At 48.5% G+C, this 16,160-nt stretch overlaps 1 protein-coding gene across 2 annotated transcripts in view; it reads left to right on the top strand.

The window, feature by feature from the left end:
• The window catches only part of Ankrd33b (ankyrin repeat domain 33B), a 64,908-nt gene extending 49,842 nt beyond the window's left edge, over positions 1-15,066 (top strand). For both annotated transcript variants that reach the window (XM_050144741.1, XM_050144742.1), the window contains exons 3-4: positions 1,373-1,513; positions 9,267-15,066. In XM_050144741.1, coding sequence (XP_050000698.1) covers positions 1,373-1,513; positions 9,267-10,084 — 959 coding nt within the window. In that variant the 3' untranslated portion in view covers positions 10,085-15,066. The remainder of the gene's footprint in view (positions 1-1,372; positions 1,514-9,266) is intronic.
• The last annotated feature ends 1,094 nt before the right edge of the window (positions 15,067-16,160 follow it).

Here is a 16,160-nt window from a genome sequence, read left to right on the forward strand (position 1 = left end):
TTTTTGTTTTGTTTTGTTTTGTGTGTTTGTTTATATTTCGAGACAGGGTTTCTCTGTGTAGCTTTGGTGACTGTCCTGGAACTAGCCCTTGTAGGCTGGCCTCGAACTCTCAGTGATCCACCTTGCCTCTGCTTCCAGAGTTTTGGGAATAAAGGTGTGTGCCACCCCTGCCTGCAAGCTTCCTTGAGTATAGTGGTGACCTCACAGTTATGTTGGGCACCACTTGTCCCCTTTTCATGGGCAGGGTGAGGTTCACTGTGGGGAGGTAGGGAGTCTCTGTGGCGAGCCTGCTCTTGAGATGGAACCAACTCCTGTAATGTATGAGTTGGGTTAGACAAGCCAGGTTTCAGTGTAAACTATGTGTTTAATATAAATACACGTGCATACATGAGCGCACACACAAACACACACACACCTCACTTGTTCTTTGCTTGTCAGGTCTTCCTGGGGGATTAAAGCAGCACCTCTCCCACGCCTCCGTATCTACTTGCCCTGACTTTCAAGACGGAGGAACAGTTAATGTTTATGCTGTCTGGGAAGCGCCAGGCCCATCTTTAGTTTCTACTGAACACAGCCATCGGAGTGGCAGAGGTGCTGTTCTCTCTTCTGGAAAAGCCTGGGGCAGGGGAGTGACTCTTGGGCCATCAGAGCTCCAGACTGCAGTCAGAGCTGCTCCCCATGTTGGATTTTCTGACCTTAACACAATATACATAAAATATCCGTACAATGGGCAGTTGGCTCTAGATTTTGTTTTCTTCTCCCTGCCCATTCAAGTTGCCAAGGGTGTGTGTGTGTGTGTGTGTGTGTGTGTGTGTACACAAACAGCACCTGCTGCAAATTGTGACTGACGCACAGTGTCACGCTTTGATAGAAAAAGACCAAAACAAATGGCAATTCGTTTCACTGAGACCGGTCTAAGTCCGACTGTTGTGTGACAAGAGTTCACGCGGGACACAAGCTAATGAGATCGAAGGTCGTCTGCTACTCCACCGACTTTAGAGCCATTGCGTTACTGTGGTCTCGTGACCCCAGCTTCATCCTGACCCCCTTGCACAGAGGAGGCCAAGTGACTAAAAGCACCATCCCAAGTTGGAACCTGTGTGCTAGGTAGGCTGGAGCCACAGCCTGGGTCTTGTTGGCTTTGTTACGTCAGCAAGGTGGTGACCCACTGTTTCACCCTGTGGCTGAGCTTGGTGGTAAGCTGTAGCCCAGCTTCCTAAGAATCAGAACTCTGGTTTATGTGCTTGTTTGTTTTAACTTTAAGTTGGTAACGGGCCCACTCCAAGGATTGAGTTTGCACAGTGTGACAGCGGCCTGCAGTATACATTGTCCTGTGCGAGGGGATCTACATGCGTGTCTAATTCTTTTTCAGGGCATGCCACCATCACCAACTACTTGCTGAATTATTACCCTGGTCTGGACCTAGAGAGGCGGAACATATTCGGCTTCACAGCCCTCATGAAAGCGGCCATGCAGGGCCGAACGGAATGTGTGCGAGCCCTGATGTTGGCAGGTAAGGTCCGCCTGTCCAGTGCGGTCTCTAGGCTTGTGATGCACCAAGGGAGCTCCTTGAAAGAATGCGTCTTAAATAGACCTCACAGAAACAGCGACAGAAGAGTAGTCCAAAGTAAATGATGTCAGGGCTGGCCAATGAGGGCTGACCATAGCCCTGGCCATTTCCTGAAACCCCCCCCCCCCCCCCCCCCCCCCCCCCCCCCCCCCCCCCCCCCCCCCCCCCCCGCTCCCTGCTGAAATCTTCCCTCCCCAGTCTGCCTATTGGCTCTCTAACTGTGCTCAGGTTTATTCCTTGAGAGTGGATATTCTGGGGGCTGGGCGGATAGCTCAGTGGGTAGAGCGATGCGCCATGTGCCTGAGCACTGGGATTGGGATTCCACACTGGGGAGATGAAGACAGGAAGGGAATCTCAGGAACAAGCTGGCTCACTAGACTAGCTGAACGGAGGTGCTCCAGGATGCGGATTCCTGACGTCCATTGGGCCTCCACGTGCATACCTCCTTATGTGCATGTGTGTGTATGCACCGGAACACGCGTGTACATAGAAAGAAATGTTCCTTCTGGCCTCACCTGTGTCCCAAGGAAGATGACCCAAGTGGTGGGGACGGGTTGGGAGGGGCTGCTCCTGCAGAACCTCCATGGGGCTATCCTTAGGCCATAAGCTGGATCAGCAAGAATGTACCCTTACGCCACCTGTCCTTGACTCCCCGAAGACTTCCCTGCCCTCATCTTTCTCTCCCTTCTCCCTGAGACAGAATATGATAGCACTTCGTAGACGCTTGATAAACCCGCCATGTGAAAGTCCTTATGCCTGATCTCTTCAGCCCTGCTCCTGACTTGAACCTGAAAAAGATCATGGCAGGTCAACACAAGCAGGTGTCATTGAGAATTAATTGAGGAAAAAAAGGAACGTAAAGCCCAAATATAATAGTGGGTTCAGAACCAACATCTAACACCGCAGAGGGTGCTGCTGTTACTTAATGTGGTTGTTTTAAATAATCTTTGTTTTCTGCACCGGGTGTAGCCGGTCCTGAAGAGCCGGGGCTTATTAACAGTATCCATGTGCTGTTCTCAGTTCTAGAGGCTGGGAAGCCTGACATCAAGGCACCAGCAGATTTGATGTCTGCGAGGAATCCAGTCCTTGTGTCTTCACATAGCAGGGTCAAGCTGTCCCCCATAAGATTCTTTCCAAAGGGCACGGATCCCGCTTGTGGGCCCTCACTCTCAGAACAGGAAATGTCCTGACGTTCCCAGCTCTTAACACCTTCACAGTGGGTACAAAGTCCCAGCCTGAGAGCTTTTGAGGACACCAAGGTCAGATCACAAGTCTCCTCTGATCCTAGTTACCCAAGGGTGGTGACAATGGTCTAGACATTGGTCCTTCCCATGAACGCCCTATTTCTGTTCTGTGTCCCTGGCTGGCTGGCTCGCACATGCGGGCCTCGTGTCCTCTGTTCCATCCGGTCTTTGCCAGTTGTTGTGCATTGTACAGCATCTTTCCACCTCATCCTTGTGCTTAGCCTGCAGTTGTGGGCCTCACAACCTTGGATTTTCTTTCCTCCTGCTTTAATCTATGTCTTAGAAAATACTTCAAGAAAAACACCCCAGATTTAATGAACAACAAAAGAAGCTTAGAAGATAGAAAATGCTCTTGGAAAAAAAAAATCATAATTAGGATTGACTCCTGGGACTGATTAGATCCTAGGACCCATATGGTGGAAGAGAACCAGTTCCTGCAAGTTGTTCTTTGACGTCCACATGCAAGCTTGGCATGTGTGCATGTATGTGCATATACACATTTGATAAATACATCCATGTTAAAGGGTATTTTAAAATGAATCCCACCGACTGTGCCTTTTGTTCAACTGAGTTTAATTTTTAAAAGCTAGATATCAGGGTCAGCAGAGGTAGGGTCCTCCTGTCCCATTTCAACGAGAAGTAGTCATTTCTAATTAAATGGTGATTATCTGAGGCTATTGTGCTGGAAGAAAGCTTTGTCCGTTTTCACTGGGTCAAGATCTAGTTATAGCTAGATGGAGATCTTTAATGATTTTATGTTCTTCAGCCCAAAAGTTAGGGTGTCAATCTCATCAAGTGCATTTCCCCCAATTAATTAATATGGACTATCAATTCTCTTTTGTCAGGAAGTAAAGTCACTCACTATTCCTGTCATTTCTTCTTAGCTGTCCTGCAGTTTCAGGCTCAGCTGCAGCCTTTAAAGTTTCTCAGAAACGCCTTCCACAGCCTCTGGAAGATGAGGCCATTTCAGGCTTGATGTTAACATTGCTCTTTCCACCCCTGCCTGCTGTTTGCTTACAGATTTGACATAAGGTCTCTAAACTTAACTCTTCCCCATTGATCTCCACAACCACCGTGAGCTTCTCCCCTCCACTGAAGTCTAGAATAATTGTCAGGAGTGCACCTCGCTCGCTGTTGGCGGCATTGTGTCCAGCACAGCAGAAACGAGCCCAGAGCCCAGGAGTGCAGCTTCCTGTGCAGCCTGCTGCTTACCTGCGCGTGGACCTGTCTCCTACCTCTCCTGGCCTTAGCCGATGACAGAGGCCTGATGGCAGCCGCATCACAGGAAGTTGTAGGTGGGATTTTGTTCACATGAGGACAGGGTGCCTAGCTTGGAGGAAGCTGTAATACATGCTGGGTACAATCAGCTTTCATTGTTGGTACATTTACACAATCAGGAGTTGCTTGTGAATGAATGAAAAACAGAGCATAGTTTTCTCTTTGAAAATCATCCTGGGATGAGGTGTCCGTGCTAAGAAGAACGTAACGTCTTGACACCAGTGACACATGGAACAGCTCAGTCCTTGTGGGGCCCATCTTGCCAGTGTAGGGCTTCCATTTACCAGATGACTGGAGCACCCTCCAGCTGGGACACCCCAAAAATGCTTACGAATATTGCCAGATGACCCCCCAGGGATGTGGTTGTCTCCCACAAAGAGCCACAGATACAATTAACTAAAGTGGGATATGATAAATTAAAAAAAAAAAAAAAGAGACCTTCCTGTCCTTGGACGCTGTCCTCCTCCTTGGCCCGCTCACTCTGGAGTCCACCTCCCTTAGGGTGCTCCTGAAGGGGAGCGCTTAGCCTCTGGAATGTTCCAGTTCGCACCTGTCTTAGCTTATAATTATCAGGAAGCTGAGCTGAGCTGAGCTTTCCTTTTAGAGGAGATGTATTTTAAAGGAAACCAGTGTGCGAGCGGATGGCCTCCCTGGGTTTGTTAGACAGCGGTAAGGATGCCTGCTGGGATATTTTCAAATACTCGCCACTATTTTGATTTCTTATTACCATTTAAGTACAGTAGTATTAGGAAAATGGAGATATTCCTGGGTACCAGTTGGCTGTGCGTAGAATGCCTTTAAGTACAGCGGAGGACAGTGACTCAGACGCAGACTACAGAATCAGCCTATGATTTTTTTAAAAGGCACGTACAATACTACATACTAATGTAAAACACATGTATCTCATTCTATTTTTTTTTTTAGAATGCAGGATTTTTTGGTTCCTGAGTGCTTTTATCACCAGATTTGAGTTTCTGGCTTGCAATTTTATCACGTTCAGTTGTAACCACTTCTCCTAGAATGATGAATGATTGAATTGGCTGACCTCCTAAACCCTTTAGCTTTCTCCACAGTCGACAACACACAGGCACACGGCAGCCCTTATCTGCATTGTCAGGTAGGATAAAATAATGTTGGGATTATCGGAACTCTGAATTTAATGACAGATGCAGCCAATTCTGCAAACCGACCGGGTGGCTGTTTTGGACAGGCTTCCTGATAATGTCAGCCATTCTGATAAGCATCGAAAGGGACATGCGGCACCTTGTTAACCCGCTGGAATATTAATGCATCGAAGTGACAGGTCTATTTCTGTAAGTGGCTCCAAGGAGCTGTGTCAACGATGTGATTCCTTCCCCCGATGGAGGTTGCCAGGCTCCAGACCCGCTTAACAGAGTTCACTTTATTCCTGAAGTGTGATGTAATTGCTGCAGCCTCGGAGGAAGAATGTGAAGCCTAGCATCCCCCTGTGGTTCTTGGGAACCAAACAGATGGAAAGGGAGGTGAGGAGCATACTGCGGACAATAGTCCTTGTGTGTGTGTGCTTCCCTCTTAGACAAACCCTCGTGGCTTGTTTCTCAAAAACCAGGCGATTTGTGTCAACACAGAAGTTGCTTTCAGTTTATGGAAGACAGACATTTTCTGTTCAAGTTATGAGCCTGGAAGGTGCCCACTAGCAGGGACTCTGCATTGGTAGTTTTTGGAGAATGTGACCTTAGGAAGAGGCAACTGTGGGGAGGGAGGGGAGGGAGGCGAGAGCGATGGTCCCCTTGTGGGCCACTGGATGGCAGCCTGGACTCTGAGAGGCTCTGACCCCCCAGGAATGACAGCTGAAGGCCCGGGGAAGCTGTGCGGTGTATCCTCCGGCTGATCTCCTGATAGTGCCGGGTCCCCACTTGCTGAGTGTCACGGGAGACTTGCCATCCCCGTGTTTGAAGGTGGCCCTTGCGTCACAATTGACTGGACTTTCAGGGCCTAAGTTATAGGTTAGAGCAGGCGCTTTGGCAATGATGTCAAGGACTGGTCTGCAGAGCCAGGAGGGAGGCCTCAGCTGGGTTTTGTAGGACAGATAACATGGAGGATAGCTACTGGGACAGAAAAGGAAAGAGGAAGTGGCACATTCCTGCTTCCTGCTCCATCTCCCTCTCATTGGCCCTCTGGGCCTGGGTCTTCATGCCTCCCAGGGGAGAGTGTTCCTGAGACTTAGCGATAGAAGGCCCATCTGTTCTCCATAGTGCTTGCTTTTGATGGTCCCAGTAACAAAATATCCCATCCTGGGAATGATTTAAAGAAGGCAGATATCGGTTTCTCTCAGCTCAGTAGAAGCCATGGGTCAGCAGATCCTACCCAGGGTTGACCTGGGTTCCATGACATCACAGACCCTGCTTCTTTTCTTTTGTCTACCAGTTCTCCTTAGTCTTGTCATACATGTGTGTATGTATGTATGTGTGTACGTTGGTGTATGTGTTCATGCATGTGTACACTGGTGTGTGTGTTCACGATGTGTGCACATTGGTGTGTGTGTTCACGTGTGTGTGCACTGGTGCATGGATGTGCATACATGTGAATTGTGTGGAGGTAAGAGGTTGGTGTTTAGTGTCTTCTTTTGCTCTCCACCTTGCTTTTTGAGCTTGGTTTCTTGCTGAACTTGGAGCTCTCTGATTTAGCTTGATTAGTCATGAGCTCCAGGGATCCCCCTGTCTCTGCCTCCCCAGCACTGGGATTCTAGGTGCTCTCCAACATGCCCAGTGCCTGGCTTTTTACATGGGCTGGGAATCCATTCAGGTCTTCATGATCATGTGGTAAAACACTTTATCCACCCTACCATCTTGCCAGCCCCATTTGACACCTTGTTTCTGTGGGAGTCACCAGACCTCTGGGCTCCTGGTCTGTTTCAGGTAAAAAATCAACAGCAGCAGGAGGCAAAAAACTCATTAAGGCTTACTGATCACTCCTGGGTACTGGGCCACAGGAGGATGGCTGGCTGGGAAACAGGACCATAGTCCTTAGGCTGGACCGGTGATTCTGAGATGGGCAACGTTGTCTCCTAGGAGATATGTGGCAATGGCCAAAGAAGAGTTTGACTGTCACAGCAACTGGGCTGCTACTGGCATCCTTTAGTCAGAGAGCAGAGGTGTTATTAGAGTTCCCACAGTGCGCAGGCTAACCCCATAACAAAGAAGTAACTGGCCAAAATTTCCAGTACTTTCAACATTGAGCAAGCCTAGGTTAGACCAATCATGATGTTGTGAGTATATTTGAGTATAATGCTTTGAGTGTAGTAGAGCATTTTGTACAGGTAACTTACAGCATAGAGCATAGCAGCCAGTAGCCACCAGAGTGAGAGCCCAAGTCATGTCTCCAGTTTTGTTCAGTGGGTGAAATGATGCTGGCTAGGAGTGGAACTCAGGTGAGCCACTGTAAGGAGATGGGTCCAGCAGCATTTCCCAAGTTCCTGTTACTCTTTGAAAAAGGTATCAATTGTAAAGTGTGAATCATCTTTTAGGTTGATAGAGCATTTGCCTGGTATGTGCAAGGTCCTAGGTTCAATCCTCAGTACTGCAACAATTCTTCCAGCTCCACGTCTTAGAGTCTATATCTGTGGGTTCATCTGGCTGTGATAGAACACACACACACACACACACACACACACACACACACACACACACACACTTTGGTCAGACCTCTTTTGTTACCATCCCCTAAACACAGTGTAGCAATGATAGATAACATTTGTATTGAGTTAGGATTATGGGTAATCAGAAGATGTTTCAGTGTATCGGTATATAGGCTGATGTGCATAGGTTCTATGCAAATGTGCCATTTTATATGTGGGACCTGAGCCACCTCAGAATTTGGTATCCAGTGGGGGGTCTGGGGTCCAGTCCCTTGTGGAGGTCAGGGACAGCTGTATCATCACTCATAGTTTAGCTGCTGTTACCCTTAGCAGCAGTTTCCCGAGGAAGCAGGTCACTAACATGGAGCCTGGTGACTCAGGGTCCGGGGTTGCTCTAGTAGAACTGGCTCATCTTGATTTACAGCGTTTGTTTTCTGATCATGTTAAAAGGTAGGAGGAAGACGGCTAAGCTCCGGACAGCATTTCCTTTCATTTTTCATTAGCCTTTGAAAAATGTCTCTTTCATGCAGTGTTCATTAAAGTTTTAATTTCGCAGTTTGTTCCCTTTTAAAGTGACATGCAATTAATTAAGGTTTAATGTGTCATCTATTTTTGCAGTGGCATTTTTACTGCCCCCTTTCCATTTTCCTAGTTTATAAATTGTGCTCTAGCTAATGAGTTCCTCCTGAATTCCAGTTCCGAGTAATTGCCACTTTCCCAAGACTGGTATTCTTTAATGTATGGTGGGACTAAGGCTTTTAGCAGGTGAGCTAGGGAGGTGGTCTTCCAGCCACGAGGCTGATGTGGGCCTGCAGGGTGGGGAGGTGGCTGAGCCCCAAGCTCTTGACTCAGAGCAACTGATCAGCCACCATGTTAGACACGTGGGTCTGTAGGAGATCTAAATGAAGGTGCCGACGCTGCCTGGGTCCCTGGGGAGCTCACAGACTAGATAATTGCCCTAGTTCTGGATGCTTTGCCGGCGGAGAGTAATGGGACTTGGACTCCTGCATGATTTTTAACTATGCTGAGCTGACATTGGTTGTGGTTCTGCATCCATTTCTGTAGGCAGCAGTTGGAATGTATGCGGATCTCAGCTGAGTTGGGGTTTAAGTCTGCAGTGTCTTTTGGGGAAGGGGGCATGGAAGAGAGATTTTCCAGGGAGTGACCGTTGTCTCTAAAGAAACAGTTGACAGGGCACATAAGTGATTCATTCTAAAGAGTTGTCTTATGTAATCGTGGGGATTGGGGAGTCTGAAATTGATAGGGGGTGTGCAGGAGGATCCAGTGCCCCAGGAAAAGCTCTGGTTGCTTTTTACCCCCTGCAGCTGATCAGATGAGGCTCCACCATGTTTGGGAAGTAACCATTGTGACTCCGAGTCCAATCTCTCCAGACTTGTGCCCAGCTCCGGATTTGGTCAAACCTCTAGTTACTCTGGCCTAGCCAAGAGAATGCAAAATTAACCAGAATAACTGTTCCAGATTCTGCCACCATTCTTCATCTGTGGAAGCGCATCCTGGCTGCCTGACCCACTGGGGCAATGTGTGTTTTGTTTTTCAGGGGCGGATGTTCAAGCGAGGGATCCCCGCCGTGGGATGTCACCACAGGAGTGGGCTGCATACACTGGCCGAGTGGAGGCTGTTCGTGTCATGCAGAGGCTGATGGAGCGACCCTGCCCAGAGCAGTTTGGGGACAAGTACAAGCCAGAATTGCCGCTTCCCGCTGAGGCGCTCTTGAAACCAGCACGTTCCAAAAACTGCTTTCAGAGATTCACAGAGTTCTTGCGGTCCACTCTGACCTCCCGCTCAGGCCAGGGTCTGGCGGATGGAGGTGTCCTTGATCACATGGTCAGGATGACCACAAGCCTTTATAGCCCCGCCATTGCTGTCGTCTGCCAGACTGTGTGCCCGGAGAACCCTCCCTGTGTGGGGAAACGGCGCCTGGCAGTGCAGGAAATCCTAGCAGCTAGGGGGAACCCGGACACCTATGCTCAGGATGGCTCTGAACTGCAATCCCAGACTTTAGAGACTCCCAGAGTGAATCCCTGGTCATCCCAGTCCTCCGGGGCCCCAGGACCCACCCCTGCCCCTGTCTCACGGAAGGCCAGCCTCCTGCCCTTACAGTTGCTGCGGAGGAGCAGCGTGCGGCCAGGAGTGGTGGTTCCCAGGGTGCGCATCAGCAAGGCCCCTGCACCCACCTTCCAGCCCGAGCGCCCAGCCCCAAAAGGCAACACCAAGGACAGTGTACACCTGCAGATCCCTAAGTGGCGGTACAAGGAGGCCAAGGAGGAGAAGAGGAAGGCAGAGGAGGCGGAGAAGAAACGCCAGGCAGAGGCTCAGAAGGAAAAGCGGGCACCACGTTGGAGGAAAAGGACGTGAAGGGGCCATGATACCCTCTGCGCGTGTGCCTGGTGTGGGAGCAGCGCAGGGATCCAGCTGGGAGGCTGCGGGTGGTGTAGACGGCACCACAGGGAGGGGTGCCCCTCTCTGCTGCAGTACACAACCTCTGGGTCGTTCTTTCCTAGACCCACGGAGCAGGTTCCCCATTGTTCCCAAGACAGGATGGCTTCTGCTTAAAACTAGTTCTCTGAGCAGTCTATACACCCAAAGGACAGTTTACCAGAAGTCACCTCTTAGAGGACCCCAATTAAGAATTAAAAAACCTAAGTTATCAAAGGGCATTTTCACATACTTTTGTATTTTGTTATTTATGAAAAACGGCAGCATTTTACAAGTGATGGGCTCTTTGTAATTATGGCAGTTTTAATCCCTGTGTTTGGGGACCCTTTGTTTAAAATGCTGCCTCTAGCAATAAATACTTGTAATGATTGTGTGAATCACACAGAACTCTGGCATTCTCCCCCTTCGCCCTTCGGTTCTGGCTTTTGCCTTCTCGTGTCCCGTGGACACACGTGGCTTTTCCTATCGACTTGAGTGATGCCAAATGCCTGCTTCTACTTGATGAGGGCACGGACTTCTATTCAAAATGACCAGGTGAGATGGAAGTCTTCATTTCAGGAAGTCTTCTTCCTTTCGTTTCCTTTCTTAAGCCTTTTGTTCTGACCATCATCATCATCGTCGTCATCATCATCATCATCACTTATATCATTGAAAGTGACCATGGCCCATTGCAGAAGTGCATGTGTTTCTGGGACCAAACTCATTTGAAGCAAGAAGCATGACTAGACAGACCATCCATCTTCCAGGTGATTTGAGGAGAACAGTTACTTAGCAGGGGGCAGATTTAACAAACGAGCAGTAGAAACACAATCATATATGCCCAGAAAGAAGCAAATGTGGGTATCCTTAACTATGTCCAAGATGCAGAGGGCGGGGGTGCTGCAAACTGTTGAGGGGCAGACAGATGACTTTTAGGGCAGGTGGAACACCCTGGATACTAGACAGCAGTTGGGGAAGGTTTTCCTGTAGTGGTCTACTCTCTGATTGGCCCTCTCCTCCAGGGAGTGAGTCCCTTGTGTGTTTTGAGTGACAGTTTCCCCTTGATGAGCCCCAATGTTCAGTTCATCCCCACCCCAACTTTGTAGACCTTCCAATATGTGGGGACTCAGGCCGGGATGGGATTTGCCTTGGGTGCCAACCTCTCAGTGGAAGGTTTCTTTCTATACCTTTCTTTCTTTTAGCTCCAAAGCATTAAAAAATTCCCAGCAGAGTCTTCTATCAGTCACACGTGCACTTTATTTGGATATTTAATGTAGCTACTTGGTAGCTATAGATTCAGAATACTACAGACTGATTTGGAAGCCCTTTGCTGAGGTCCTTCTTACACTGCAGGGAGGGGGAGGGTGGTACTGACTTAATCTTGGTGCCGTTAGGCATTGAGCAACGAGAGCTCTCCCACTAGCTTTCCCCGAAACACCATAAACTAGGACAGTCTGACCTAAAAAGGCAGGGAAACAAAGGCTCTTGAGAAAGCCCTTGCTTTTCCCACTGAACTATGAGGCTGAGACCTCTAGATCCCCAGGAGAGGACAGAGGGCAGGGATGTGGCTTCAGGACATCAGCAGAGACCTCCAGATCCCCAGGAGAGGACAGAGGGCAGGGCTGTGGCTTCAGGACATCAGCAGAGACCTCCAGATCCCCAGGAGAGGACAGAGGGCAGGGCTGTGGCTTCAGGACATCAGCAGAGACCTCTAGATCCCCAGGAGAGGACAGAGGGCAGGGATGTGACAACAGGACATTGGCTCTGCCTTCTGCTTTTGGAAAGGAGACCTGCTCTGTTTTTCTGATTTGGCAGAGTCGAGACACAGGCCTGGGGGCCTGCTTGGCCTTGTGTGTATTAATTGTAAATAGTGAATTCCAAGTGGACAGGTGTCTTCTCAGGGATTTATACATAAATATAGTTAGGTGAGAAGTTGAAGTGTAGTTTAAATCTTTTTGATGGTGAAGTCAATTAGGGTTAAACCGGATGAAAGAAATATTTCCAAGATAGTGTGAAAGCTGTTGTTTCTAAGGGAGATCTTGGGACTTGCCTCCGTGGAGATTTATGGGGACCTCGGCGGTAGGAATGGCTGTGCGTATGACACCACAGTTGTGTCTCTCAGCTGCTGCTTCTAGCTGTGACCCTTGTGTTAACAGTTGCCTCCAGGTAGGCAGAGGTGACTGATGCCCAGATGGACAATCCATACCCACCCCCCAGAGCTGTTCTCTGAGCCCCTGGTCTATTCCCCTTGCTTTTAGGATAAGATGGCCACAGTCATTGAACGGGAGCTCACAGGGTGCCTCAGGAAGGAAGGATGAGGGACACTGTACCCTTGGTCCATCAATGACCCCCATGGGCAGTGTGCTTGCTGTGCTGGAGTAGGACAGTAGGTGGCAGGAGAGACTTTGCACCTCCTTCAGCTCCTTCCAGGCTCCTGGGCCTCTCCTGATACCCCAGGGAAAAGTCAGAATGGCAAGGTGTTTTCCATCTCAGCTTTGGATTTCCAGACTCATCTCACACACTGGGAAAGGGAGGATTCATGATGTGGGCTAGAAACTGGGTTTTATAGACTCAGAGAGGGTGTGGCAAGAGGCCTGTGGCCATTCCGGCCTAGCTAGCAGCTGGAACCAGGTCTCTGGAGTGACAGGGAGGCTGTTATAAACAAGATAGAGGCTTGTGGGGAGGGGGCTGGCTCTAGTCCCCAGGAGTCTGGAAGCATCTACAGTTACTCCCCAGAGTGACAGTGTCTTACCATAAATTCCCTCCTCTCATACGGTGAGGGAGCTTTTCTAGCGACTGGGAAATTCCAGCAGGTTCCCCGTGAGTTCTCCAGTGCTGGTCACTGTCTGGGCTCTGATCTGTGCTGCTAGCCCTTGGCCCCTTCAAGCCGGGCAACAATGTAGAGGACCACGGCTTCTAGAGCGTGAAGGCGGGAACGCTGAGCATGATGAATCCTTAAAGAAACAACAAAGTCACACAACAGAAGAATGACTGGGGCTGTCAGAGCGAGGGTAGAGTTTGCCACAAAGAATGAAAAGGCACTTCTTAGTCACCCTGGCCAACTCTGCACATCTGTGTAACCCGAGTCCGCTATTCATTTATTTGCTATTTAATTCACATGTTAACTTTTTATTTTTTTGAGCTGAGAACTAAACCCAGGGCCTGTGCTTGCTAGGCAAGTGAGCTAAATCCTCAGCCCCCAACTTCACATGTCTATTCCTTAACATTTTCGATACGTGACTGAAAATTTCTCTAGAGGCTTTATTTTATTGATTGTTATTATTTAAAGACTTAGCAGTGCTATCGGGAATGCTGCCTGCTTTGGTCTGGCTGGATCGGTTTGGCTGGTTTTCAGGTGTTGCTGCTGGAGGCCAGGTGCTACACATACAATTTTCACGCCCTGCCCCAACCTGAAGTAAGACTGTAATGAAAGGTGAACCCCTGTTGTGCGCTGGCTGCCCTCAGCAGCAGGTCATATTAATGGGGTCCCGTGCATGTTATCCACTTAAAAATGCAAGCTGGAGGCCGGAACTCTGCATGTAACTGTCCTAGCTGCAGGCTCGCGGTGGCACTCAGGGAGTTTCTGCGGCCTGTATGAGGTGTGTACTCAGGTGGATTGCAAGGCCTGCGGGTCTCCCCAGAGTCCCCAAACAGTGTGAAGCCTGGCTTGGCTGGAGTTTCCACACCCCAGGCTGTCCTACTAGGAAATGGTGCTGTCCCAGGTGGCTAAGAGCAAATAACCCAGTTGCGTATGGGTCAACTCTGGCTTTGGTGACTGTCAATTGTGTGAGGGGCCCAGACCCAAGAGCACCCCCCTGGAGAGCTCCCACGGCCTCCCAGAGCTGCTGTCCTGTTTGGGGGTGGGCGTATACTCTGTGGGACGTGACACAGTTGGGATTTTCCAGTCTGCCTTGGTATTAGATCAGCTGGCTAGTTCTGGTTTTGAAAACATTATCTTGGCTGTCACATGACTTGCATTGTCTAGAAAGAAAGCCTAGATGACAGAGACGTGAAGCTGTCCATCCCAGGCAGAGCAGCAGGCTGGGCTGACCTGACCCTGAATGGATTTGAGAAGTAGCAAATCAGGCGCCTAACACACAGCAGTTAGAAAGTTCTAGAAACTTGCTCACAACGGTGTGAGTGCCCACAATGGGGAGGGTGAGTGGACACCACATGTCCACAAGTGGCACCGTCAACCTCTCCACCACCGACCTGGAGCCTGCTGTGGGGTTAGAACCCAGGGCTCCATTCGCGTGATGGCGAAGCCTACTAGGACTGGAGCTTTCTTGGTCCAAATGATAATTCTAAAAACAACAAGAAGAGAGTTGGGCCTAGAATTTGCTGGGGTGTGAGAGTCTCTGCTTTCAGTGGTGGGAGACTGACGGTGAGGGACTGGATGGAGCCGACTTCTGCACCACCAGGGTTCAGGGTCTGCCTTCTGGTTCGAGCTCTGTTTACTGAATGTGAAGCCATTTCCTTTGTCATTCCTAACCCTCCCCCCCTCCCCCGCCCCGTGAGTTTTTGGATTCTGTACAGATGTTGAATGTGGATATCATTGTAAATTCCAGAGTGGTTTATTTTGAGATGAGAATTTTGCTACAGTTTATAACAGGATATTTTCCTATTTAGACCTCAGGGACCTTGGGACCCACTAATAAGTGTGACCCCCCACACCCCCAGCAGCTTCAATTCCGGATAGACAAGTTATGTAATCTCGAAGTTTAATGTGATATATATATCTGAATAGTAGGAAGAATGTGTTTCTCTCTTTCAACTTCTGATAAATTCTGTTGTAAAAGTGTAGAAAAAAGAGACACTAGAAAAAAAAAACAATGGTAAAAAGAATTAAAAATCACCTGTAAAATAAGCATTATGGTATAAAATTGTGATATTTGAATAAATTATTTTAAAATACTATCAAATGTATGGTATTTTCCTGTCATTTGTTTTGGTTGAAGTGGTTCTATACATTTTGTTTCCACATTCTTCCACTTTATTTTCATGGGTGTTTCTCGTGAGTGCTTCCTTGTACCTCACAAGGACCATGGTCCACCCCTTCCAGAAGGCACACCCCTGAGACAGAAGGCACACCCCTCCCCCAGATTTCCTGTCTCCCTTTACCTAAGAGGCACACCATATGTGTTATCATTCAGGGATTTTTTAATCATTAATTAAAATATTTTTGTAGATTCTTAAAAATAATTTAGAAATGTTTTATATTTATGACTTATTTGTGTGTGCGCGTGTGTGTGTGTGTGTGCGTGCACGTGTCTTACACACTTACCTTTGGTGTGGTGAGTTAGAGGACAATGGTGGAAGCTAATCCTCCCCTTCCACCAGGCAGTTACTGGATATCAAACTCACGTGACCAGGCTTGGCCGATCCCTTTGCTCACAGCCATCTTCCCATCTAGGTTGTTCTCAAATTTGCGATCCTCCTGCCTCTGCCCCTTCAGCATGTCCTACTTTTATGTATTACCACAGCTTGTTTAAAATATTTAAAAAAGTAGTTTGCACAGAACCAAAGGTAGCCAACCTGAGGGGGCAACAAGAAACCGCGGTGAAGGGGCTGTGAGGAAGAGACGACTCAGCATCCGAGGCTGCCCCCGAGCAGCTGTGTGATCCTTCTAGAGCTGGATCTTCATTTCAACTTCTCATTAAAAATTTATTATTTTACTTTATGTATATGAGTGTTTTGTATGCCTGCTGCTCTCAGATCTTCTGGAATGGGTTACAGATGACTGCCAGCTGCCATGTGGGTTCTAGGAATCAAACCTAGGACCCTTAGAAGAGGAGCCAGTAACAGCTGAACTATCTCTCCAGCCACGTGTCTTTATTTTTAAAAACTGTATTTTACGTATAATAGTACAACTTATATGTCAAATAACATAATAGCATTGGTACAGTTTTGAATAAAAGAAAAAAAAAAGAGAAACAGGTGACAAAACCCCTCCCCCAGAGCAAATTTTTACAAACCATTGTACTGAGTTGGGTCCGTGTGACCAGTCATGTCTAAT

The sequence above is a fragment of the Alexandromys fortis genome, unplaced genomic scaffold, assembly GCF_014885135.2.
Source record: "Alexandromys fortis isolate MF-2015 unplaced genomic scaffold, M_Fortis_MF-2015_v1.1 scaffold_52, whole genome shotgun sequence".
Taxonomy (NCBI): domain Eukaryota; kingdom Metazoa; phylum Chordata; class Mammalia; order Rodentia; family Cricetidae; genus Alexandromys; species Alexandromys fortis.